The following is a 25506-nucleotide window of genomic DNA, read 5'->3' as shown; positions in this document are numbered from 1 at the left end:
TTTTTTTAGTGGAATCTTTAAGGTTTTCAATATATATCATATGATATCATCTGCAAATAAAGTTGGTTTACTTCTTCCTTTCCATTTTGTATGCCATTTAATTCTTGTTCTTGTCCAATTGCTGTAGCTAGGACTCTCAGTTCTATGTTGAATAGAAGTGGTAAAGTGGGCATCTTTGTCTTATTCCTGATCTTAAGGAAAATGCTTTTAGCCTTTGCCAGATGACTATAATGTTAGCTGTAGGTTTGTCATACTTGGCCTTTATAATATTGAGATTTGTTTCCTCTACTCCCACTTTGCTGATAGTTTTTATCATAAATGGGTGCTGGATATTGCCAAATGCTATCTCTGTATTTATTGATATGATAATATGATTTTTATCTGTCAATATGTTTATGTGGTGTATTAATGTGATGTATCAATTAATTGATTTGTGGATATTTTATCAATCTTGTATCCTAAAAAGAAATCCAACTTGATCATGGTGTATGATCTTTTTAATAAATTGCTGAATTAGGTTTGCTAATATTTTGTTGAGGATTTTTGCATCAGTGTTCATCAGGGATATCTGCTTGTAATTTTCTTTTTTGTAATGACTTTGTCAGGTTTTGAAATCAGGGTAATGGTGGCCTCGTAAAATGAGCTCAGGAGCCTTCCCTCCTCTTGAATTTTTTGGAAAAGTTTGAGAAGAATAGGTGTTAATTCTTTGAATGTTTGGTAAAATTTATTAATGAAACCATCCATTCCAGGACTTTTATTTGTGGAGAGTTTTTTGATTATTGGTTTGACTTCATTAGTTGTGATGAGTTGGTTTAGATTTTCTGTTTCTTCTTGACTCAGTCTTGGTAGATTTTATGTTTCTAAGAATTTATCCATTTCTTACGTATAGTCCAATTTTTGGCATATAATTACTCATAGTATTTTCTTATAATCCTTTATATTTCTGTGGATTCAGTTGTCATTACTCTTTCATTTCTGATTTTATTTATTTGTGTTCCATCTCTTTTTTTCTTGACGTGTCTGCTTAAATATTTATCAATTTTGTTCACTTGTCAAAGAACCAGCTCTTGGTTTCATTGATCTTTTGTATTGTTTGTTTTTGTAGACTCTATATTGTTTATTTTCACTCTGATATTTATTATTTCTTTCCTTCTACTCACTTTGGGCTTTGTTTGCTTTTTTTATTCTAGTTCCTTAAAGTGTAATGTTAAATTGTTCATTTGAGATTTTTCTTGTTTCTTAAGATAGGCCTATATTGCTATAAATTTCTCTCTTAGGACTGCTTTCACTGTATCCAATAGATTTTGGGTTGTTTTGTTTGTCTCAGGGTATCTTTTGATTTCTTCCTTGATCTCATTGTTAACTCATTTATTGTTTATTAGCATGTTGTTTAGCCTTCATGTGTTTGTGTCTTTTTCAGGTTTGTTTGTTTGTTTGTGTGTTTTTTCTTATAATTGATTACTAGTTTCTTACTGTTGTGATCAGAGTATAGGCTTGACATGATTTCAGTCTTCCTAAATTTATTGAGACTTGTTTTGTGGCCTAACGTGGTTTATCTTGGAAAATGTTCCCTGTGCACTTGAGAAGAATGTGTATTCTGATGCTTTAAGATGAAATGTTCTAAAAATATCAATTAAATTCATCTGATCTAGTGTGTCATGTAAGGCAGCTGTTTCCTTATTGATTTTCTGTCTGGGAGATCAGTCCACTGGTGTCAATGAGATGTGAAAGTTCCCTACTGTGACTATATTACTGTTTACCTGTTCCTTTATGCTGGTCAATATATTTTTTATATATTTAAATACTCCTTTATGGGTACATAAATGTTTACATTCCTCTATTGGATTGATCCCTTTATCATTATTCAATGCTTTTCTTTTCTCTTATAGCCTTTGTTTTAAAGTCTGTTTTGTCTAAGTATTGCTATCTCAGCTTTTCTAAATTTCCATTTGCATAAAATACCTTTGTCCATGCCTTTACTTTCAGTCTGTGTGTGCCTTTTGATCTAAACAGGTCATTTGTAGACAGAGTATGTATGGGTCTTGTTTCCTTACCATTCGGCTATCCTGTGTCTTTTGATTGGAGCATTTAATCCATTTACATTTAAAGTGATTATTGATAAGTATATAGTTATTGCCATTTTATTATTTATATTTATATCTCCCTCCTCCTTAAATAAGTCCCTTTAACATTTCTTGTAATACTGCTTTGGTCGTGATGAATTTCTTTAATTTTCTCTGTCTGGGAAGCTCTTCGTCTCATTTTCAATTTGAATTGACAGCCTCACTGGATAGAGTAGTTTTTATCATAGGTCCTCTCTTTTCATCACTTTGAATATTTCATGCCAATCCCTTCCAGCTTGGAAAGTTTCTGTTGAAAAATCAGGTGACAGTCTTATGGGAGCTCCCTTGTAAGCTGCCTTTCTCATGCTGCTTTTAAGATTCTCTCTTGTCTTTAAACTTTGCCATTTTAATTATGATTTGTCTTGGTGTGGCCTGTTTGGGATCATCTTGTTTGGGACTCTCTGTGCTTCCTGGGCTTGTATGGCTGTTTCCTTCACTAGGTTAGGGAAATTTTCAATCATTATTTCTTCAAATAGATTCTCAATCCCTTGATCTCTCTCTTCTCTTTCTGGTACCCTGTATAGGAATGACTTATATGTATGGAGCGAAGTAATGGTTTCTAATATCATTAAATTCTATTTTTTCATTACCACTGAAAATTTGAGAAAAAACAATATTACTAGAGACTTAAAAAAATATATTTCAGCAACCAATTTCTGCTTACTAAATTATATAAAGTAATTGTTTAGTTGATATTTTCTCTTTTTTGGCTATTTTTGACAGACTTTTCATTCTCAAAATGTATCCACAGATGAAAGTGGAACTAATTGAATCCAATAAACATTTATTTATATTTATCATAGGAATTAAATTATATGTTGTTGAGAAGTAATGGAATTAAAAGGTAAATATTCTTTGGGGTTACCTTGACAACATTAACCACAAATAAGATCCACTAGATCTACTCGTTAAGTAGTTTGCTTGTGAATATGTAGATCTAACCATGGGATTTATAAACTATATCATACATAGTCGTAAAACAAATATATTCAGAAGCAGACTTGTGAGAATATCGAACATTTTAAACTCATAGTCACAAAAGTTGTGTTTTACAATAAGCAATGTTTCCTTGCCTCTGAATTATCCCTGATTAATAGTATTCTTAAATGAAGAGTTGAATCTTATATAACCAAACAAAAAACATTCCTGAGCTAAGAAACCTCAATATTTAGTTCACCCTTGTTGAAGACAAATACATGTTTGCTAGTATCTAAAACAGAAACATATTTGTGTGATGAATAGATTCCTCCAGGAGTTCAAGATATTCCAGTATAACTTTAGAAAATTTGTCCATGCAGCTCTCAATTAGTACTCCAATACTCTTTAAACAGTCAACAGACATTTTTTTTTTAATTGACCGAAAAACGTTTTAAAAAAAGAGTGACCAGTAAGATGTTTGCTATTAGAAATTCAATAAACGTCTTGTCTTGAGCTTTAGACTCTTATTTCCGCTCTCTCTCCCTCTTATTTTCACCATCCTCTTTGTGGTAACACAACAAGTAAGCAAGCAGGTAGAGTCTGGATGGTGCATGTGAGGCTGTAGATTTCCTTAATCACAAAGGGAGAGAGCTGGAACGGCTTGGTCACTGGAAACTTAAGAATTTCTTTGCAAAAAAAGTAATGGGCAATATGGTTAGAAGTCTTGAACAAAAACTACATGTGTATAGCATGTTAAACAAAATCTTTGTTAGTTTTAGAGCACTTAAACTTGTATCAATAATAAGGCAACATAAAACTATAAATAGCTAAAGATAAATAAGCATAACCAAAGGGAAGAAAGATTAAGTTAAAGACATAATAACAGATGATATGCATTAAATTTGAACTATGGAAGCATTAAAAGTTAAATTAAAAAAAAAAATTTAAACATGTGAAATCTTAAGAGAGAGTGTGTGTAATTTAACCAATGATTTTAAAATTTATGATTTTAGCATAAGACCTAAATGAAAAGAGATTAATCACTACTGAAAATCTAGTTATTAGTGAGGAAGATCCAGTGGAAGATTTCCACAATTTGTATAGTGGAAAGTGATACAAATTTCAGAAGAGAAAAGATAAGAGAATTGCAATACAGTTTTGGAGACTGAATATGCAAATAATAGACATTCTAGGTAGAAAATGGATCAAAAAGATAGGGAATAATTAAAATTTAAGAAAACTCAAAAACGTTTCCTTCAGTTGAAGAAATCTTTGAATCTGCAGATAGAAAAAGATCATTGGTTTATTTGAATAATTCATATAGAAATATGGTGAAAATTTTTCAATTCATTTTATTAAATTAACTTAAACTTAACAATAAATCTTGATAATTTAAATTAAAAAAGAAGAAAAATATACATGAATTTTTGTTTACAAATTATAGAAAACATTCTAAATAGATTATGAACCTAAACCAACACTAGCACAAGAAAAATACATCATGAAAATTAATGTAATGATAAAAAAACTCCAGTGTGTACTACCTAGAAATCTTCTCTTAGGCGACATTATTGTAGTAAGTACCACTTTTGAGAAACATTGATATTATGGTAAGATCACTGAATTAGGAGTTCGGTGGTATAAATTTTACTCTAATGTCAGGTCAGAAGTAAGATAATTTCAGTCCAGAGGCAAGTAAATTTGAGCAATATTTCTAAACTATTTCTATTTTTTATTATTTACCTAAGGAGCTCCCAGCCCCAACTCCATGAAACTAAATATATAGAATAAGACTTGTCAGATAGAGTTGATCTTTGAGGGACCACAAATCATTATAATATCTAAGGCTTTGTGACCCTCAGGGACCAATTTTCATCCCTTTAGGGGTAATAACTGCCACATTGAAAATGCATACCTTCAAGGAAAAGGAATGATAACATGCATTGCTGGGAAACCTTCAGTTTAATTACTATACACATTTTGAAAAATAATTTGATAATACATAAACATTTTAGCCCACAAATACCATATTTTTAAAACTCTTACTGAAATGCACTTACCAAAAAATGAGAAGTTATATGTAAAAGTTGTTTATTTCAGCATTACTTTTAGTGGCAAACAACTTAAGTTCATTAATATGAGAATGATGCAGCAAGTCTTGGTAATGTCACACTGTGGAATACTATGCAGTGCTAAACTCCATATCTACTGACCTGAAGAGAAGTCTATAATGCATTGATAAAAGAAAAGCAAATTAGAGTGCAGTGAGAATTTGCACCTTGAGAAGAATGAGAAAGTTGGAGAGGTGTTTGGGAGCTTATCAATTTTGTTTTTGTATAGTTTTGTTTAGTTTCTAATAGGATTTACTCTCCTGACTTAATATTGTAAAAATATAAAGAAACGAGGTAATGTAAAGGATATAGATAAATTATAGAAATTGCAAAAGAAGCAAGTGTAATTTATATTAATCATGTTATTAGAAAAACAAATGTTTGGTACCCTTGAGCAAGTTGCAGAAAAACAATCAGCCAACCAACCCTGGAAACCAGTCTTTCTCTAGGTATTCTCAATTTTACATTGTCTGCCATAAAAAAAGCATTGTTTTTATAATAAGAGCAAACATTATATAACGTGAGTTCGAGTATTACTTAAAATCTATTTAGCTTGTAATTTTAAAATTACCCATGTGAATCGTAACTCTTAACCTGATATTTGTAGGAATTAATATATATGTATATTTGTCCTTGGGAAACATGTAATAAACTGACTTAAGAAGAGTATAATAATTTCCTCTTTTTCATAGATATAAATACATCATCTGAATTGGTTATTATTGGCACATCTACATTTTAATTATAAATATATTTTGCAGATTTATGATGGAAAAGATAAAACGACTCATCTATTAGGTGCTTTTACTGGAGCTTCTATGCGAGGACTGACACTTAGTAGTACTTCAAATCAGCTCTGGCTAGAATTTAATTCTGATTCTGAAGGGACAGATGAAGGCTTTCAACTTGTCTATACCAGTAAGTATTTGGGAAGAATAAAGTTGTCAAACTCTGATGCTGAGTATTTATTAAATAATTGCGGTACACCATGTAAAGTGAAATTCAACATTTGACTATCAATTTACAATTTGTAACTCCCTTCTATATATCTAACTTTATTTGACCCTACCAACAACTCCATAAGTTGCAGATATTCTAACTGTTGCCATTTTATATTTGAAACAAGTAAGATTCAGAAAGGTTAAGTCATTTTAGCTTTGAACTTATTTATTCATGTATTATTTTAAAGTTGAAGTATTCTCCCCATCTAATATGTAAGTACGATTAAACTTTTTAATGGATAGAAATCCAGTGTTTGAACTCCTGCCTATAATTGCAACATACACACAATACATGTGTAATAGTTACAGTTGGTCAGTCATTGATAATTAATGGATGGTTTCAGGTGATTTTACAATAAAGGGTAGCTGTTTTATTTTGTGTTTACTTTTGTGTTGTATTGCCTTATTAAAAATAAGTTTATACAAACCTATTTTGTTATACTTGTCAGCTATTCTGACAGAAATTCAAAGACAGAACCATAGGTATATTAGTTACATCAATTTTACACAAATTAAATGAATTTATTTTTACCAGTGCGATAATATAAGAAACAGATAAATTACAACAATGAACAATTAATATATTTAAATTATATACTTACTTAGTTTCTACTGTGTGTTAAGACACTGTACCGAGAAAGTAAAGCAAAAGTAAAATTGAGGTAGTTGTGGGCTGTGTGTTTAATCAATAAAATTTAAAATCAAATCAGTTCTTAGAAGTTTAGAATACTCATTTAATATGGCAAAATAAATTAAGTAGCAGTATTCAGAAATCTTTCCTATTCGAATATTTGACAAAACCTAATGACCCCTTTAACTTTTTTCAGGGTATCAGATGAATGGAAAGTATTACAGAAATGAGAAATTAAAAAGGTTACAGCATTAAAGATATTCACATGGGATCCTAAAAGAAATTTGAATCAAATTATCATTTGTAAAAATATTCTTTCTTAACGATATGAGAAGTAGGAGACAAGAGAATATAATGACTCATTATATTAAAATACCCTAGTGTGTAATACTGACAGATTACTCTTGCTCTCCATTTATTTCAAGGTTTTTTCTAACTGTGCTTGAACTGTTACATCATTAACTTTAAGGAAAAATAAATCAACAAAATGAATGTTTAACACCTATTTTTAAATTTCCAGAACGGTTGTGTACAATGTGATTTCTTATGAAGTCCTTCCAAAGACAAATGAAAATCCAAATGAGTTGTGTCATAGATATTACTATGTGATGGACTAAAAGTAATGGCTTTAAGGATTATTGCTCAAATATAATTGATGTGATCTGCTCAGAAGGGCAAATCTTTTTAAATCTGCTTTCCTTTCCTCTTTTCTCTGTTTTCTAACAGGGCTAGCTGACATTTTTCAAGTCATGGCTCAATGTTTATATAATGATCTTTCTTTCTTCTGCATCAATTTGCATTTCTTGTCCAAAATGATAATGGGTTTCATAGCGGAAATCTAGATTTTCTTTTCTGATATTTAATTTTATGCAGCTTGAGATTATTGATTCAAAGATTCTGGGCATTGTAGGACATACGTAGATTTGAAATTGTATAGGGTGCTCAGGTGTCTGGAAGGAGGAAAATTATTGAATTATTGTCACTGGTGTGCACTATCAGATGTCAACAAAAGAGAAACCTTAATAAGCAAATACTTGAAGTCACCTTTTTTTTAATGCTCTAGTTGTTCATTGTAGAATGCATGTATTCATGATGATGGGAAGCTATAAATTTGAGAACGGGGTATTAAAGCAGTTATTTTTAAAAAAGAGCAGATGTATATCTATAAATATTTTTCAGTCTCAGAACTGAAGCTAAAATGTGTCAGTCAGACCCGGAATTAAAATATCCGTAGCCTACTTCTAAGGTGTCTCTAGATACCACCAGGTAAGTAAATGCTCTTACGAGTTTCCAGACCAACAACTGTGTTCTGGGCCTCTCTGCTGGGAAGAGTCGTGAGGGTAGTGACACATCTCTTATTTATTGTGTTTGTTCCTAAGTGTTACTTCTGATTTTTTACAGTGGCAACCTTTCTGCATATCTACAGTGATTTTAATAGGCAACCTCATATTTCTTAGCTTTGAAAGCAGCTTGTTCTTATCCTCCACATGGTTTGGTTTCCAGCCACAGCACCAGTGCCCAGACTGCTTTCTCTTTTGGGTATGCCCCACCCACCCGAGGCATCAGCTGAACTAGTGAACTTTAAGACCCTTCTCAGGTAGTTTTCCCACTGATGCTTACTCTGACTCCTTCAGCCAGAGTTAGTCTACCTTCGTACCATATGTATCTACAACTAATATAACAGTTATCACACTGTATTGTGATACTTTTTCGCAAACATACTGTGCATAGTTCTTCAGGGAGACATTTCCCCTCATAATGACTTTAGTCAGATTTAATTCAATTACATGTTTTTACATATTCTTGGTAAATTAACATGGTATCTTAATATTGAGTTTATAAAATGCCTTCGTGTTATAGAAGATTGTTAGGCCACATATTTTAAATAGTCATAAAATTTTTAGAAGCAGTAAGTATTATTCTAACATGAGAAAATTTCTAAGGTGTTAAAATATGGGGAAAAATGGTAAAGATCATATTTTCATGTCTGAATTTCTGCATTCAGTTATTCCTAAGTCTAACTCCACCCCTGCCATCCTCTGATATGTTACCCTTACAATTATTCCAGCTTTGTTTCTGAGACATCTAACTGAGAACGCTGTGTGATGTAGAAGAGTTTCCAGTATTCGCATTAAGAGAATTAGAGATAGGAGAGAGGACATTGGCTAGAGCAGATCAGGTAAGGACTCATGAATTAGGTAGTAAGAAAGACAATATTGGTAGGTCACAGACATAAATGGTGGGGAGTATTCCAGGCAAAGAGAATTGGATGAAGAAAGGCACAGAGATTAGAAAGAACACAATTAGTACTTTTTAAGGCAAATAATACAATTCAGATTAATCGCACTTACCTAGCTTCTCATAATTCTAGTCTTAGCACAAATAAGCTTTTTATGATCACCCTTATCTAATGCCACTCACCTAATATCATTCACTTTCTATCTATCTATTATCTATTTTGTGGACTTGATAATGATTGCTGTTGTCTTCAGTTTTAGATAGACAGAATCTCATTTGGCTGAGATAAAAATGGAGAAATACTTTAAAACAGTCCTTTAAGGTGCATTTTATTTTAACTGTCTTATATAGTCCAGTTATTATATAATCATGAAGAATAGCAAATGGACTAATGGAAACAGTGGCTGAGATGCTACTTTTGGCTTCAAGTAATGAAAAACCTATCCATGGCTTAAACAACCAGAGCTTATTTTCCTCCTATAAGAGAAAGGAAGAGAGAGAAGGTAGGTTGTTCTTGATTCACTTACCTAGGGTCCTTCCCGTATCTTTCTGCTGTGGCATTCCTAGAGTGTTCACTTTTTGTCCTCATATTTTTTATGACAAGGCCACAAGATGGATACTTTAACTCTGAGCATATTTAAGGCAAGAAGAAAGAGGGAACAGGAAGTGCCCATTACATGCATTCCTTCTATTAGGAATGCAGAATCTTCTGTCAGACATTCTCTTATCTCTCTTTATTGAAAACTGGGCCACATGGTTATGGCTAAGTTTCCCAGCAAGGCGGACTGGAAGATGAAGTATTTGGCAGACTAAATAATTGGTTTAATATTAGACCATGATGATATATACCTGATATGATTCTATTACTGGTGGGAACAAATTTTTTTTTTAATTTTTATGTATTTGTTTGTTCATTTATTTATTTTTTAGTGAGGAAGAAGAGGAGATATTGACAACTGACAGTGTCTAGCTATAACAGGTATTCAAATAATTAATAAGTTCAAAGATATTGTATTAATAGATGCCCCCATGATTAATGGTGTCACAGAAGCCCAGAGACTCTATATTATATATATTATATAATACAGACATTAGCAAATTCTGATAGAATACTCTGACCAGACTCCCTCAGCCCCTCAGTGCACATTTCAAGAATGCATTTCTAAATGTGGTATCTCTCTCTCTCTCAATCTCTCTCTCTCTCTCTCTCTCTCTCTCTCTCTCTCTCTCTCATCTGTCTTATCTTCCCTTTTACTACTCTACCACAACTAACTTGTTGAAATTATTTATTGGTCATAGGTTTAAAGTTTATCTTTCACCATTTGAATGTTTTATGCTCTGGGGATAATGAAAACAGTGAATAAGACAAAATTCCTGCCCACATATATAGCTAACTTTTTTAGAAGGACAAGACAGAAAATAAAGATATGAACAAAAGATAAGAGAACTGCATTTAGAATTAATTTATAACAAGGCAGTGAGATAATACAGGAGATGGGGCTATTGTAGCTAGTTTGCTACAATCCATCTCAGAGAAAGTGTCACTTGGATTGATATCTGAATTATAAGAAGGGGCAACCACATTCAGATTTGGGGGTATAGGATTCTAGGCAGATACATCAACAGTACAAAGGCTTAAAAGAGACTGGAGCTTGAGTTACATGCCTGGAGCTGGATAAACAAGAATAAGACAAATAGGTAAAGCTGGGCAATGGGGAGGTGGACGATAGTAAAGGGCTTGGATTATATTTAAAGGCACACAGAGATTTCAACATTATAATATTAAATATGAGTTTAAAATAATAGTAACATTTATCTACTACCTACTAGGTACAAAATATAACCCTGCGAGGGGGGTACTATTATACCCAGTGAGGAAATGAGGAAAAACAAAGCATGGAAAAGTTACGTTACTTGCCCAAGGTCACTTAGCTAATAAGTGCAGATACGAAAATGGAACTGAGAGATTCTGTTTCGAGAATGCATTATCTTAATTACTATTCTATATTACCTCCAGGCTGTTTTAGGTATTTTTTTAAGATTCCATGAATTAACATTTATTGTTGATGTAATTATAAAAAATAATAATTTTTAAAATGTTAATGCAGTTCTCTCCAAAGAAACTTTTGTCATTGTATGCTTAAGAATCTTTCAATCTGAATTCTTTCATGTTGGCCAAATTCCCTTAGAGTAATGACTTATGTCTAGTATCTTTTATGGTGCTCACCGTCTTTAAACTGTATTCCTGAAGCTGTATTTCACTGCTGATTCTTTCAGCTCTTCATTTAATTTCATAGAAAAGAACTGGGTATTTTAAACAAGCACCTTTATTGATGGATTATAGCACTGACTCTTCTAAAGATGCTCTGGTAAATGTGCATAATGTCCAAATATTAGGTAGTACCTATGGGTTCAGATGTCCCTTTGTTATCATTTCTGCACATTTGATTTTTAAAATGCCCAATGAAGACATGTCTCTTATCTCAAGGGAAAAGTTCAGATATATTTTGACTTTCTTAACCTTCCAGTTTTTTTTTTTTTTTCCTGCCTGAAATGATTCAATAATCTACACAGAATATAGCCATTTCAAATTTTATTTTCAAATTAAAGATGAGTTTTAGCAATTTGTGATGCCTTTTTTGTGCATTAGCCTTATAAATATATTTAAAAATGTCCCTATTTAAACTCTTTAATTTAGTTACCAGTATGCTGTTGGCAATGTTAAACATGAAAAATAATCAGATGGCCTGTTAACTCTAACTTTATTCTTAACATATAATTTATTTAATACAAATGCAAGTAGAAATAAATTACAAAGGACAACAAAGTTACTCCATGTACTTCTGTATCCTCTTAACCACTTAAAACAGAATAAAGGCATTTCCTTTATTTTTTAAATCTTGAAATTAACCAAACAATGAAACTATTGATTAATGCTTCATTATATAGTATTAAAATATTAAAGAAATATTTCTTGATTATCTGTTATTCACATAGACAATGTTGGATATAATTTCTTCCTACTAGAATAACAGAAAGTCATTACCATTTTTATAGCCTTACCATTCCAAAAGCTTTGTAAATTTTGAACTTAATATCTAAAAACCTACAAATTTACTCTTTACATAAAATTAACTTCTGGTAGATTGAAGACATATTAGTATCAAAACTTTAAAATGTTTTGAAAAAATGTTAACTAGAATAGTTAAGTTTAAGGTGAATAAAAATTTCTGAAACAAGATATACAAACAAAAATCTGTTCATAGTCAGTAGCATGTTTGCCCTTCTAAACACTTCCCGAAGTGTAGAGACTAAAGACCTGGCAACTACATTTCCCTTTTTCTTGCCAGTGAAGATCTCTGCTTAGAACCTGACAATTAAAGGCAGTCTCATGAGAACTGAAAGGTGGGATCCAATGAGAAGCCATTATTAGAAACCAGCATCTTCAGGCAGGAGGCAAGAGTGTGGTGCTGGCAGGTGGTGGCAACAGCTTCCCTGAACTGGATTTACTAAAGGTCAGCAGTATTCTTCTGACCTTCACTCCCTCTGCATTTCTTGTATTTTCCCTCTATTTTTTTATATTGAATATTAACAACTCAGATAATCTAAGTAGCTTCTGTTTTCCTGACCAAGCCCCAGTTATTATTTTTAATTTTTTTCTATAACAAAACACATCATAAAAAAGTAAAAACGAGACATTTCAGAAAAAAGTATTTAATATATATATATGTATATGTATGTATATACACATATACATATCAGAATAATATACACTATAGAAAGGAATCCTACAAATCAATAAGAAGAAAAGTAGTCTACAAGAAAATATGGACAAAAAAAATTTTTGTAGTAGAGGAACTACAGTGGCCATAAGCAAGTGAAAAAAAAATGCTTACTAGAAATTAAATATTAAACCCCAAAATAATATGCTATTGCATATTTATAAAATTGGTAAAAAAAATAAAAAGCTGTACAATGCCAAATGCTGATGACAATTTAAAGAACTTGAAACTCAGAGTTGGGAAAATAAGTTGGTAAGGTCACCCAGGATAGTAATCTGGCAATATCTAGTAAAATTCCTTTCCTAGATATACCTAGAGTGTACAATTTATACACTTTGGCCAAATACCAAATGGCTGATGGTTAAAAAAAAAAAAAATTCCACCCAAGCAGTATCTCATCTTTCCTAAATGTACAAAAATGTATAAGACACAAACTAGCACATTTTTTATCAGAATTTTATACATAAGATTTAGAACATCTGCAATTAAGAAAAGCAAAAGAATTTTTTACCTCCTTTTTCTCCAGTTGGATTGCATAGGAGTCATTTCCACAAGCTTTTTTTGTTTGTTTAAATTCTTAACTTCTATAGGCTCAAAACTGTAAGGATTGTCTTTTGAAAGCATTCTTCTAAGTTTTATAGTTTCAGAAATGTTTTATATAGTTTGATTAGTGAGGAATAAATGTATCTTTTTTTATTAGTTTGATTAGTGAGTAAAAACAATATGTACTTGTTCTTCAACACTTTCTTCTTTTCTTTAGTCCCATTATATTTATTATGTCTGAATCAAAGAGGATTATCATAGCTGCTATATATGTTATGGATTATTTCCTGCTTGTGAATTTTAAAGTGGCAAAGTTAACATTGTTTTATATACATCGTCATTTAAATATAAAGAATTCTAAAATAAGAGTTTTTCTTGCAAGGCTAATGGCCTAAATGGAGTTTAATAATCAAATAATAAATATAATTATTAAAGATGATTTTGTAAATATTATGAATTAAATTCCTCAAAGGATTTTATACACATTAAAATCATGATAAAATAATCCTCATTTGTCTCTTTGAAATGATTGAAGTGTTCAAAAGCTACAACTTCTACTTATAAATAAGCCCTGGAGATGAAATGTACAGCATGGTGACTGTGGTTAAAAATCTGTATTGTGTATTTGAAAATTGTAAAGAGAGTAGATCTTACAATTTCTCATAATAAAAAAGTTTATAAGTATGTGTAGTGATGAATGTTAACTGAACTTATTGTGGTGATCATTTCACAATAATGCATATCAAATATTGAATTATTATATTTTAAACCTGAAATATAATGTTATGTCAATTATATCAATTAAAATGAAAAAAAACTTTATTAATGTTTTTGGTTTCAAAAAGTATATATTCCCCTAATATATTTAGCTAACACACTTTCTTCATTTCCTTGTTAACAATCTGTTTCTCTTTTTATTTAGCAGTTTGACAGGTCTTACTTTTGGTACATAAAATTAACATACTTTCATTCACCATTAAATACTCTAAAATTTAACTTTAGCAAATAACAAATATATTTACATGTTAACTGAATTTCAAAAAACTAAAGCTCATAAGGGCCTTCTTATTTTAAGTTACATGAACAATGCTACTTATATTCAAAAAGTGAATTTTCAGATATTGCTTATAATAGTAAGTCATCTGACTATTGTTTTGCTGACCAGATACAACATTATCCTATGTGAATACACAGTTGTTATTCATAAACAAATCAAACAGAAATTACACTGAGGTAGGGATGCAGCTGTTTATCTTTCAGTGGGTCAAGGTAGAAATAGCAGATCGGCAGATTTCAATTGAATATTAAGGATGAAATGAACTTTGGATTCCTACTTGGAGTTTGCCCTATAGAAATATTTGCACATTTGTAAAAAGAGACATAGAAGTACAGCCATTTTTTAACAGTAAATAATTGGAAACATTATATATGTTCGTCAGCTGGAGAATGAGTGAAACATTTTTGGAATATGATTCCAATGGAATACCACAGAGAGTTAAAATGAATAGAGTGTGTGTGTGTGTGTGTGTGTGTGTGTGTGTGTGTGTCATGTGTTGTGTGTTGTGTGTTGTGTGTGTGTTATATGTTTGTATAAATTTGAAAGTAAAAACACAATGCTATGGAACAAATAAAGCCTTAGGAGATTTTTTTGTAATTTATAAGATATATAAATACTTGCAAAACATATTATATATTTTTCATAGATATACAGATAGTAGCATATATATGTGGTAGCATGTAAAATATGTGTGAGAATGATGTACTAATTCAGAATATTTGCTAACTCTCAGTAGAGAAAGACCAGAAGGGGATTGAAGAGGGACACAAAAGGAACTTTAACATGTTTTGTAATATTTATTTCATAATAATAATGTTAATGTAAATATGAGTCAATCAATATGAAGATTAATCTGAAAACTAGTCTGAATTAAAATTAATATTAATATGAAGCAATTATTTTCCTAGAATGTGACAGAGTGAAATGGTAAAATGTTATTCTTTGTATTCCTTTGTAGGTTTCAAGTTATAACTTAAACCTAAATTAAAATCCTTAAATGTACTGTATTCTTTTAGGAAAGAAATTAGATCTCAGTTTAAGTTATTCAACAATCAAAAAGAAATTTTAATATAATCAGAGGATCAAATTTCACAAGGAATGATGACTATAGTATATGTGATTTTTTGTATAATTCTTTATTTAATTGATGGTTTCGAGTATTATGCCTTTCAATGAAAAGACTGGCAGCTGAATGTTTCCATAAAGATAAGACAGTTCTGAATATTTATGAATAAGCAACAATAATTCCACCAAATTGGACTAAATTATGCTGTGCTTTGTAGTTTATATACTATTGTTCATGTGCATTTTCATCTACAATGCAAAGTATTATAAATTATCTTAATTTACAAAGAATATCTTCGTTTTACCTCATCACCAGCAATTACCAACCACATTTACAGAACATTCAAATTAAGAAAGAATGAATTTGGTAGTAAACCTAGTAAAGAAGACTTAATTTCCATTTTTATTTTGATTAATGACATACGGTAGAACTCAAAAGCGGCTGCATCTTGAATGATAAACTGAATATTATGTCTGGTAGAAAGAATTTTTAAGCAGGGACCCTTTACAGTAGTATTAAGTATGCAGACTTATGCAAAGGAATATGTCCTGAAAATTTAAAGTTACAACTTCTGCTGTTTCTACTTTTTTTTTTTTGAAAGACTGGCTTGCTTGATCATGTATATACTTTATATCTTGTTATAAATATATATATGTCACCATTTGAGTTAACGACTTCTAACCTGTATGGCTCTGTCTCTGCAGCTATTTGTATTTGCCTTATTTTAACATATTTTCACCCAAATGCGGCTGTCACAAATTCATCCATACAGGAAATTCCCGAAGATTTTTTTAAATTGTCCCATAAATTTCAGCTTTTCATCGGCATCATTTTAGTTTCTTGTTTAGTTGTCGCCTAGAAATTATTGCCTCTAAAAGTGTACGTTCATTTATGAACATTATTTAACATCTGCTATATGCCAGAATTTATGCTGGGTAGGTGTTGTGGGAAAGAGGAAAAAAATGAAATCATTTGTTTGTACAAAGAAAAAAAAAGAAAAAAAGTAAATGATTGTAAATTAAAATTAATTGGAATGCACAGAGTAATTCTAGGAGTTAACAGAGGAGAGAATGATTAAGCTTCCCTTGAAGAGACTAGAGAGCGATTCCCTTGTTCTCTGAGAGCTAACATAGCCCTCCACGTACAGACAGACAGTGTAAACTCAGTACTCACAAGTTCTGATGATTTTATATATGTTCTGATACTCAAAAAAGCCAGTGATGTAAATTAGTGATTTGACATCAATGAACTAATTTATGCTTTTTGCTTTCTAATTCAAATCTAGACTAATATACACACAGCTCAAGGATCTGTGTATATAACAGAGATGCAAATCTCTTTTTGATTATCATATAATCTAAGACACACATAAAAGTTTTCTTTTTCTCCAACATTGTCTTGAAATCAGGATTTCCGTCATGCATGAGGCTATCTAGAATTTTTTTTTTTTTTTTTTTTTGACACGTGCAGCACCTGGTATTCCTAGGTGGTCTCCCATCCAAGTACTAACCAGGCCCAACCTTGCTTATGAGCTTCCGAGATCAGATGAGATCGGGCACATTCAGGGTGGCATGGCCATAGACTAGAATATTTTTTATCATCCTCTAATCTCAGATATCATAACTGATATAATTTTGTACCTGATCATTTTTTTTTGTAAAACATTAAAGACAAAAACTCCATAGCTAGTGATCTTAGGTTTTGATTATCAGTGCCATGTTTGGTTTAAATTATGAAGTATCCTTTTCTAGTTCTTTCAGAATCTTAGCAGTTCATTGTACTTTAATTGTTAAGTTTTTAATATCCATCTTTATTAATTTTCTGTATGTGCACACGAGGTCTTCTGGATCTAGAGAGATTAATTATTATTATTAAGGTAATATAATAATAACAATAATAGCTGTGTCAGCTCCCTATTGACCCAGTCCTTACCCCTGCAGTAACATGATGAAAATTAGATGGAAAAATTTACACAAGTGGCTAGGGTCAAGGGATGAAGAAATATAGCCTTGCTCTGTTTAAAGTAGCTATTTCTTCCTTCTCTTCCAAAAGGAGGGAGAGAAATTTTTGTTTCTTGGAGATGATATGGAAAGGATTCTGGGTTCTTATTCTAACCTTTGAAATGTAAACATACCTCTCCAAGGGCAAGTTAGCCTTCAGTGTCTCTAGTTTTTGTAATCTAGAGATGTCTGTAAAGACCTGGGCCTCATTTTCCCTTGAAATGTAAACACGAACCTCCTTCAGGGTTCCGTAAGTCTCTCTGGAGTTCTCTCACTCCTCTGGTAGTTGTAAAATAACTTCTCGAGGATTGCTCTAAGCCTATGGCCTCAAGTTTCTGAAAAATTAATGGAGAAAGTCCTAACTGTAAAAATACAAAATTATTTTTCTACGCTCCAGAGTGACAACATGTAGGAAGAAAAATGTGCTATTTTTTTTCCTGCGGGAATTTTTGAGAGCTGTTAATTTCTGGAATATAACAATTCAGAGTCCGTCAGGCTAATTACTACGTTCAGTTACCTTATGATCAAGTATATTTTAAGTACGAGACTACTTCACTTTCTTCTAAGACAATAATAGTAAAACAGTCTGAAGTTATATTTGCAGTGGACATATTAATTAAATGGAGAGTTAGGATTTTACAAATTTTGTCTGAATTTTTGATAGTACAATCCTAACAGTTATATTGGTCAGAATCTATTGTTAGCTATAAATCACTTGAAGTAGGCAAGAAGCTTAGTACTATAACAAGCCACATTATTGCCATCTATATAGACCATGGGGTATCATTGATAAATTTGAAAAATGCAACATATTCTAATTTTCACGGACTAAAAAGCTCTCTGTGGCTATTGTATACTACTATCAAAATTAAATGCGGTAAGAGTACTATAACTAATACAACTATTAAAATAACAGGAAGAAATGATTTATACAGTTTTAACTCTTCCTGTTAAATATCACCTTTAATAAATTTATATTCTTCTCACAGGTTTTGAACTTTCACATTGTGAGGATCCTGGCATTCCACAATTTGGATACAAGATCAGTGACCAAGGCCACTTTGCTGGTAGCACTATCATTTATGGATGCAATCCAGGCTATACTCTCCATGGAAGTAGCCTTCTTAAGTGCATGACAGGGGAGAGAAGGGCATGGGACTACCCTCTGCCTTCCTGTATTGGTAGGATTAATTTTAATGTTTAATGTTTAAATTTAAATGTTTTATGAAATATTTCTGTAGAAGTGTTTCTAAAATACACTGTACTCCTTCAAGTGATTCTGTCCACACACAACTCAAACCTCCAATCAAGAAGTGCTCACCACTTGAAGTCTAGTCTACTTCCATCACCATGTGTTTGACCCCCTTTCCCCCTTTTTCTGTATGTATGAGTTTGGTTTTGTCTCTATGTATGAGTTTGGTTTTTTTGTTTGTTTGTTTGTATATTTCTTTTGTTCATTTGTTGCTTTTTGTTTTATATCCCACATATGAGTAAAATCATAGGTTCTTGTCCTTTTCTGTCTGATTTATTTTACTGAGCATAATGCTCTCAAGATCTATCCATGTTTTTGTAGAGAATACATTGTTATTCTACTATAAAGTCATACACCTGAAATTTATATAAGGTTATTAACCAATATTAGCCAGATAAAGTTAATGAAAATTTAAAAAAATTGTCTTATTTTTAAACCTTTGAAAAAAGAAATTAGTGAACTCAAATTTGTCAGAAGGAAATTAATGGAAAGTGAAAGGGTTCTTTTTCATAATCTATTACTTTTTTGGTACAATATGGAGTCATTTTATTTCTCCTATAAAATTTAACTCACTACAAAAATATGTTAAGACTCTTAATTATATACATTTGAGTCACATCGATCATATTTGTTCAATATAAAAATTATTGCCTATTCTACTATCAAGATAGATTAAAATAATAATTTTTAATAACTTAAAAAGACTTTATATACTTACCTTTTCAAAAATCTAAAGAAGTGCATATTTTGTGTATGTGTGTGTCTGTAGCAAAACATAACCAATTTCAATAAGAAGATTCACGTGAGTAACATCAGATATATTGCTTACATGAAGCTAGAGAATGATCATTTTCTCCTTTGTGTAATTGGAGTACTATTTTATTACTGCCATTTTATAGATCAATTAATGAATACTGGGTATATATGGGTGAGAGGGTGGATAGAAAAGTGTTATAAAGACCTCTGATTTTTTTACCCCAAAGATCAAATAGGTGCCAGGTTGGAATACTAGGGCAACAAAAGAAAACAGCATTTTAACAAAATACTAACTCCTTGGTAGGGAACAAACATGCAGTCATTCTTTAGTCATTCTTATTTTGTGATGGCATTTATGGAGGCATAAATCTGTCTTGTATCAGGCCCGTATGAATTAAATTGACCTAATTTAAAAAAAAAAAGTTTTATTAAGGTATAATTGATACCCAAAAGAGCCACACATATTTAAAGTATAAAACTTCATGTGTTTTGAATATTGAATCTTTTGAGACAAATTTCAATCTTTGTTAGTTGGTGTGGTCAACTTGGAAATACCCACAAAACTTTAAAATAAATTTTTTAAAAATGAACTTTTAGTCATTAGAGGCTTTGCAACTGATTGCACAGTGTTTTTGATGCTGAGACCTCTATTGGTTTATTAAAACAGAGATTCATGCAGAAAGCAAACATGTTTTTATCTAACCAAAATTCAATCATAACCGTTTCTTTTCATGTAGAATCTGAATTTTGGATAGGGTAATATGTAAAATAACAATCACCCAAATTGATAAAGCTTGAAATTCTGGAATATGGCCAACAATCAGCCCACTGGCATTTGTTATGAGAAAAATGTAGCATTGATTAATTCTTTCTGAAGTTACATTCTTTGATGTGTAGAGGAAATATATTGAGAAAATCATTAAGGCTTGTAATGGCATAAACTATAAATTTGTAAATACTGACTTGCCATGATGTCCCTAAAATTAAAATCACAAAATAAATACATTAAAGACTATGTATTTTCTATATGTGTTGAATGAAGCCAAAAACATTATTTTTTGGAAAAATTTTATGCAAATAGAAGGACATTTGTTCTGAGATCAGAAGATTTTAATGATTTTTACAACGAATCAATGCACTTTAGATTTCATATATCCCAAGACAAACTTAGTGACTTGATAACGCTCAAGATTTCATGAAAAGGGTAAACTTTTTCTTCCCCAATGATGGATCATCAGGAGTAAGAGCTAAAAAACACTTGGACACATGGTGTGTCATGCTGATAATTTCCATGATAACAGAAGATGAAATTTTATTTTAGATCGTATTCTCTATCGGCAACAATTAATAGCTCTACCACCTGGCCTAAGATTATAATTTTCTTTGCCTATTAACCTTAAATATTTATATGGCTATATTTTTGTCTTGTCAAATAAGAAACTTTTTCTTAATTATGTGGAATATTTCTAGGTAGTTATGTTTCTGGAGTATTTATGATGATCAAACAAAAATTAATTTTTTTAAGGACCATAGTTGGAGGGATTTGACTACTCTACCTTCTTTAAACATTTTCATTTTTATCCTGTGCACATAAGTCTTCTGTCAGAAATGAACTCTAGTTCTATGGCTTATCACACTGGCTCATCCGAAGTCAAAATGCCAAGCAATATTTGTAACAAAAATAATATGAAGAAAAGAAAACTATGTTTAAATTCAAGATAACAACATAGTGCATGAAACTCCAGTTTGGCTTGCAGTTAATTAAAAATTAATAAGGAATGAAATATCAAGTTTGTTCTCACAATAGACATGTGTCAATAATAGTTATAAATCAAAAGAAATATTGAAAAATTAATATAGTTACATAGTTCTAGTTCAACAAAGTTTTCATTAAAAAAATGAGAAAAAGCACAATAAGCGATAGTGATATCTGATCTTTTTTACTTTAAAAACAAGTTTGTTGTTATAAATTAAATTGATATTGCAATGCAGAATGAAATTACTCAGTCCTCTATGGGTGTATCAGTCAGGGATCTCCAGAAAAACAATCAATAGAATACCATATCTAGATCAATCTATCTATACCTACCTACCTATCTACCTACCTATAGAGATTTATTTATTTTAGGGAATTGACTCAAACAATTGTGGCAGCTGACAAGTCCAAAATCCATAGATTGGTCCAAAAGGCAAGAAACTCAGGGAGGAGTTAATGCTACAGTCTTGAAGAAGTTCTTTTCTAGAAAATTCATTTTTTGTACATAAGGCCTTATGACTGACTGAATGAGGACCACTCACATTATCAATTGTAATCTCCTTAAAGTCAACTGATCTCAGATATTAACCACATTGATAAAATACCTTCACAAGCAACATCTAGGCTAGTGTTTGATTAAATAATGGGGTACTATAGCCTAGCCAAGTTGACACATAAAACTAACCACCACAGTATAGTGAAGTATATGTAAAATCTTTGAAACAGATTTACCTATATGAATAGAGCCTGCATAAGAACAGAACCGTTAGATTCTGTTATTATTAGGTCTCTTCCAAATGCTAAAACTTTGCCTTTGACTTTTACTCTAAAAAAAAAAGAAAAAGAAAAGAAAACCCAAGAAGCTCATTAATTCAGTCATTGAATTTCAGTAATATAAAAACAATACAGAGAATGAGAAAAATAAATCTAAGAGGATCTTCAAATATTTAAGCAAACAATAAAGTGTTTTGGTTTTGGTTATACTTTGGTAGGAGATAATCCGGAAAATTTGCAAATGTGTAGTGTATGACACATTGTTTTCCTTATTTCTAAGGTTGAGAGATATTGGTCAATAGACTACCGAACATACTTTCTCTCTTCTTGAATACAGAGAATTCTTTCTAGATTATCTTCTTACTGAAATAAAACTATTACAGACATCCCAATATGTTAAATATTATTAAAATGGAGAGGTATTCCCCAAAAGATAAAATTTTAATTATATTGTATGACAATACTTACATTTCTAATTTGATAAATTTTATAAAATTAGAGACCATATTAAATCAAAACCAAACTAGATTTAACTGAAGTAAGAAATCTAATAAAAATGCCACTTTGACTTTTGAGAGGTTAAAAGGGAAAATGTTTAGAGTGATTTAAAGGGGAATAAAAGGACAATGAAATTTAAAAGGCCTGAGGGACTGCAGTAAAGATTAGTTTTTCTCAGAGGTAGGGTAGTAAGATGATGAATTATTCAGCCTGCAACCAACTAGCAGTGAGCAACTTGCCATCTGTTTCCCCTTTTTAAATTATAATTATTTAACAACACATCTTAAAATGTTTGGAACCCTAAACTGAGTTCTTGAGTGTGTCTTTTTATTCCCTAATTACATTCATTTTATTATCTTTTTTATGTGATCTAACTTGAGACTCATGTTTTATTGTGCAATAATGTTCTGACTTCAGTTAATACCATAATCTGAGAAAGCATATACAAATATTTACTTTCAAGAAGAGGGGAAATCAATTCTTATTTTCCTTAAGGTGAAAAAAATACATGCTCTTGTGAAATTTATAGATTGTTTTAAAAAAGATTGGCATTAAATTGTGAGTTAAATTTTCATTTTTTTTCTGTATACAAATTATTTTTTTACTAAATTTTTATTATTTGTTATTAGCTGAATGTGGAGGTCGTTTTAAAGGAGAATCATCAGGAAGAATCTTATCTCCTGGTTATCCCTTTCCTTATGACAATAATCTCCGTTGCATGTGGATGATTGAGGTAGATCCAGGAAACATTGTCAGGTAAATGGATTTCATTTTCTCAAAATTACTGGGGAATCTGAATTTCTTAATCATCAAAATTTTTCAATATTTTTAACCTTGACAAGAAAAAACTCAGTTTTCATCTGTTAAACATAAAAAAATATTCATAGGCATGATTTATCGATTTGTGGGCCACAGGGGCAGCTCATATACCCCTTAGAGGGAAACTTTTCACAGTTAGAAGAGGGCACAGAATGTGAGAATTTTTCCTGTTCCCTGGGCACTCTACTTTTAATTTTTGATGACTCAAGATGCCTAGTCTACCATTTTGATAGGTGTACAAAATTGTCCAGGTCACTATCATGAATTCAGCCTCACAAACATTAGAAGAAATAAGAATAGAAGGGGACTCAATAACTATCCCCTGCCTTCCATTGCTTCAGGCATATCTCCAGAGTATCTGCTCTCTGCTCCTTTAACCATGTTTGATTTCCCTTTCTTGCTGACTTCAGTTAGGTGGCTCACAATTCTTCACACCATTGCCCTTTAGATGGTGGCAAAACTGTTGCCTCCTAAATCAACACCAATCAGGTTTCCAAGGTTATCACACGCTCTCAGTCTTAGTTTAACTATTATTGTTATGCATGGGAATGGTTTAATAAATGAATAAATTGTCCTTGACATATGAACTAGGTAGTGTATTATTGCTCACAAAACAACAACTTTAAACTCAAGAATCGCTGCTTTCTATAAATGGAATTTCAGACAGGCTTCTGGATGGTTATAGAAAACAAGTATTGTCCTTCAAATAACATATTGAAAGATATACTGAATGCACTGTTGGATGTAAACTAGCACATTGTTGAATGTGAACTGGTCTATCGCTTTCACAAGGGAATTTGCAGAACTCAAAATAGCACTAAATCAATCCTCAGCCTATTTTTATTTAGTATAACTCATGTAATTGTTTTATTTAAATATTAGAATTACTAAACTTAAAAATAACAATATCAATGGGATTTTTAGATTTTTTTTAAAGAACAATATTTGCTATTACTATGCAACCCAAATTGAAATTCACATATTAAATATGATATGATATATATTCAGAGAGAGTTGAGCTGTTAATATAATCGGATTTCTAGTTTTGGGTAGTAGCCACCATGAGTATCAGATGCTAACTTTGTCTAGATTAGACATAAGCAGAATGATTTAATATGAAACAGGTTTTTGTGGGGGGTGGGGTCTTGTCCGTTTTTTTGAGGGCAGTAAGACGTAATTTTTCATAGTAAGGAAGTTCTCTCTTTTACTCCTAGATTTCTGAATGTGATTATAATATTGAATTTTTTAAAAATACTTTTTCTGTATATATTGAGATGTTCTTGTGATTTTTTTTCCCTTATATCTTTCATTGTGATGATGTATATTGATTGATTTTTGAATGTGAACTATTAGATTCCTGGAATAAACCTTGCGTGACTCTAAATCAAGCAAATAAATATGAAACACTGGTGAAAACAGATTCTGTGGAGTCAGAAAAGTTCAGTTCATGACTCTATCACCCTTTGGGAAGTTTTATTTCATCTAAACTCCATTTGCCATGTTTATAAAATTGAGATAAAATTATTCCTGCTTCATTTGGTCATTACAATAATTAAACAAAGAAAAAAATATGTATCGCATTTTGCATAGTTCCTGGCATGTACCAGATCCTTCATAAATGTCACCTGCTATAGCCATTGTTAAAATTCATCTGCATTGAAAAGGACATATACCTGAAATTTTGGTAATTTGCAAAGGTGATATAATAGTACATGTGTTCATATTCTAAAGAAATAAATTATACTGCTCAAGAAAAATTCATTATATGCTATTTTGATCTGATAAAATAAAAGGAACATCTAATACAAGCAACGAGGCATATTTGTTATATTCCTTATGTAAAACTGAATCCATGCTAAAAATAATTAAACAAAGATATATGTTTCGCCCTCAGCCTACAGTTTCTTGCTTTTGATACGGAAGCATCACATGATATACTCCGAGTTTGGGATGGTCCACCAGAAAATGAGATGCTGTTAAAGGAAATTAGTGGATCTCTTATTCCTGAAGGAATCCATAGTACCCTTAACATTGTAACCATCCAGTTTGACACGGATTTTTACATCAGCAAATCTGGATTTGCAATTCAGTTTTCAAGTGAGTTACTATTTTATTTTTTACATACAAAATAGGAATGCTAGTCAAATAGTTTTGTTAACCTTACTGCTCAAAGCTTTAATT

The 25506-nt window shown here is 31.2% G+C and overlaps 1 protein-coding gene and 1 pseudogene across 1 annotated transcript in view; one reads left to right on the top strand and one right to left on the bottom strand.

Moving 5' to 3' along the window:
• CSMD3 (CUB and Sushi multiple domains 3) overlaps positions 1-25506 on the top strand; it is a 1080109-nt gene that overhangs the window by 768708 nt on the left and 285895 nt on the right. Inside the window, 4 exon segments of the mRNA XM_011360386.2 lie at positions 5914-6070; positions 18460-18651; positions 23136-23262; positions 25220-25422. Coding sequence (XP_011358688.1) covers positions 5914-6070; positions 18460-18651; positions 23136-23262; positions 25220-25422 — 679 coding nt within the window.
• LOC111739828 lies at positions 16932-17053 on the bottom strand (annotated as a pseudogene).

The sequence above is a fragment of the Pteropus vampyrus genome, unplaced genomic scaffold (genome assembly GCF_000151845.1).
Source record: "Pteropus vampyrus isolate Shadow unplaced genomic scaffold, Pvam_2.0 Scaffold54, whole genome shotgun sequence".
Lineage (NCBI taxonomy): Eukaryota > Metazoa > Chordata > Mammalia > Chiroptera > Pteropodidae > Pteropus > Pteropus vampyrus.
The sequence above is the reverse complement of the archived record's forward strand: the minus strand, read 5'-3'. Positions and strand labels throughout refer to the sequence as shown.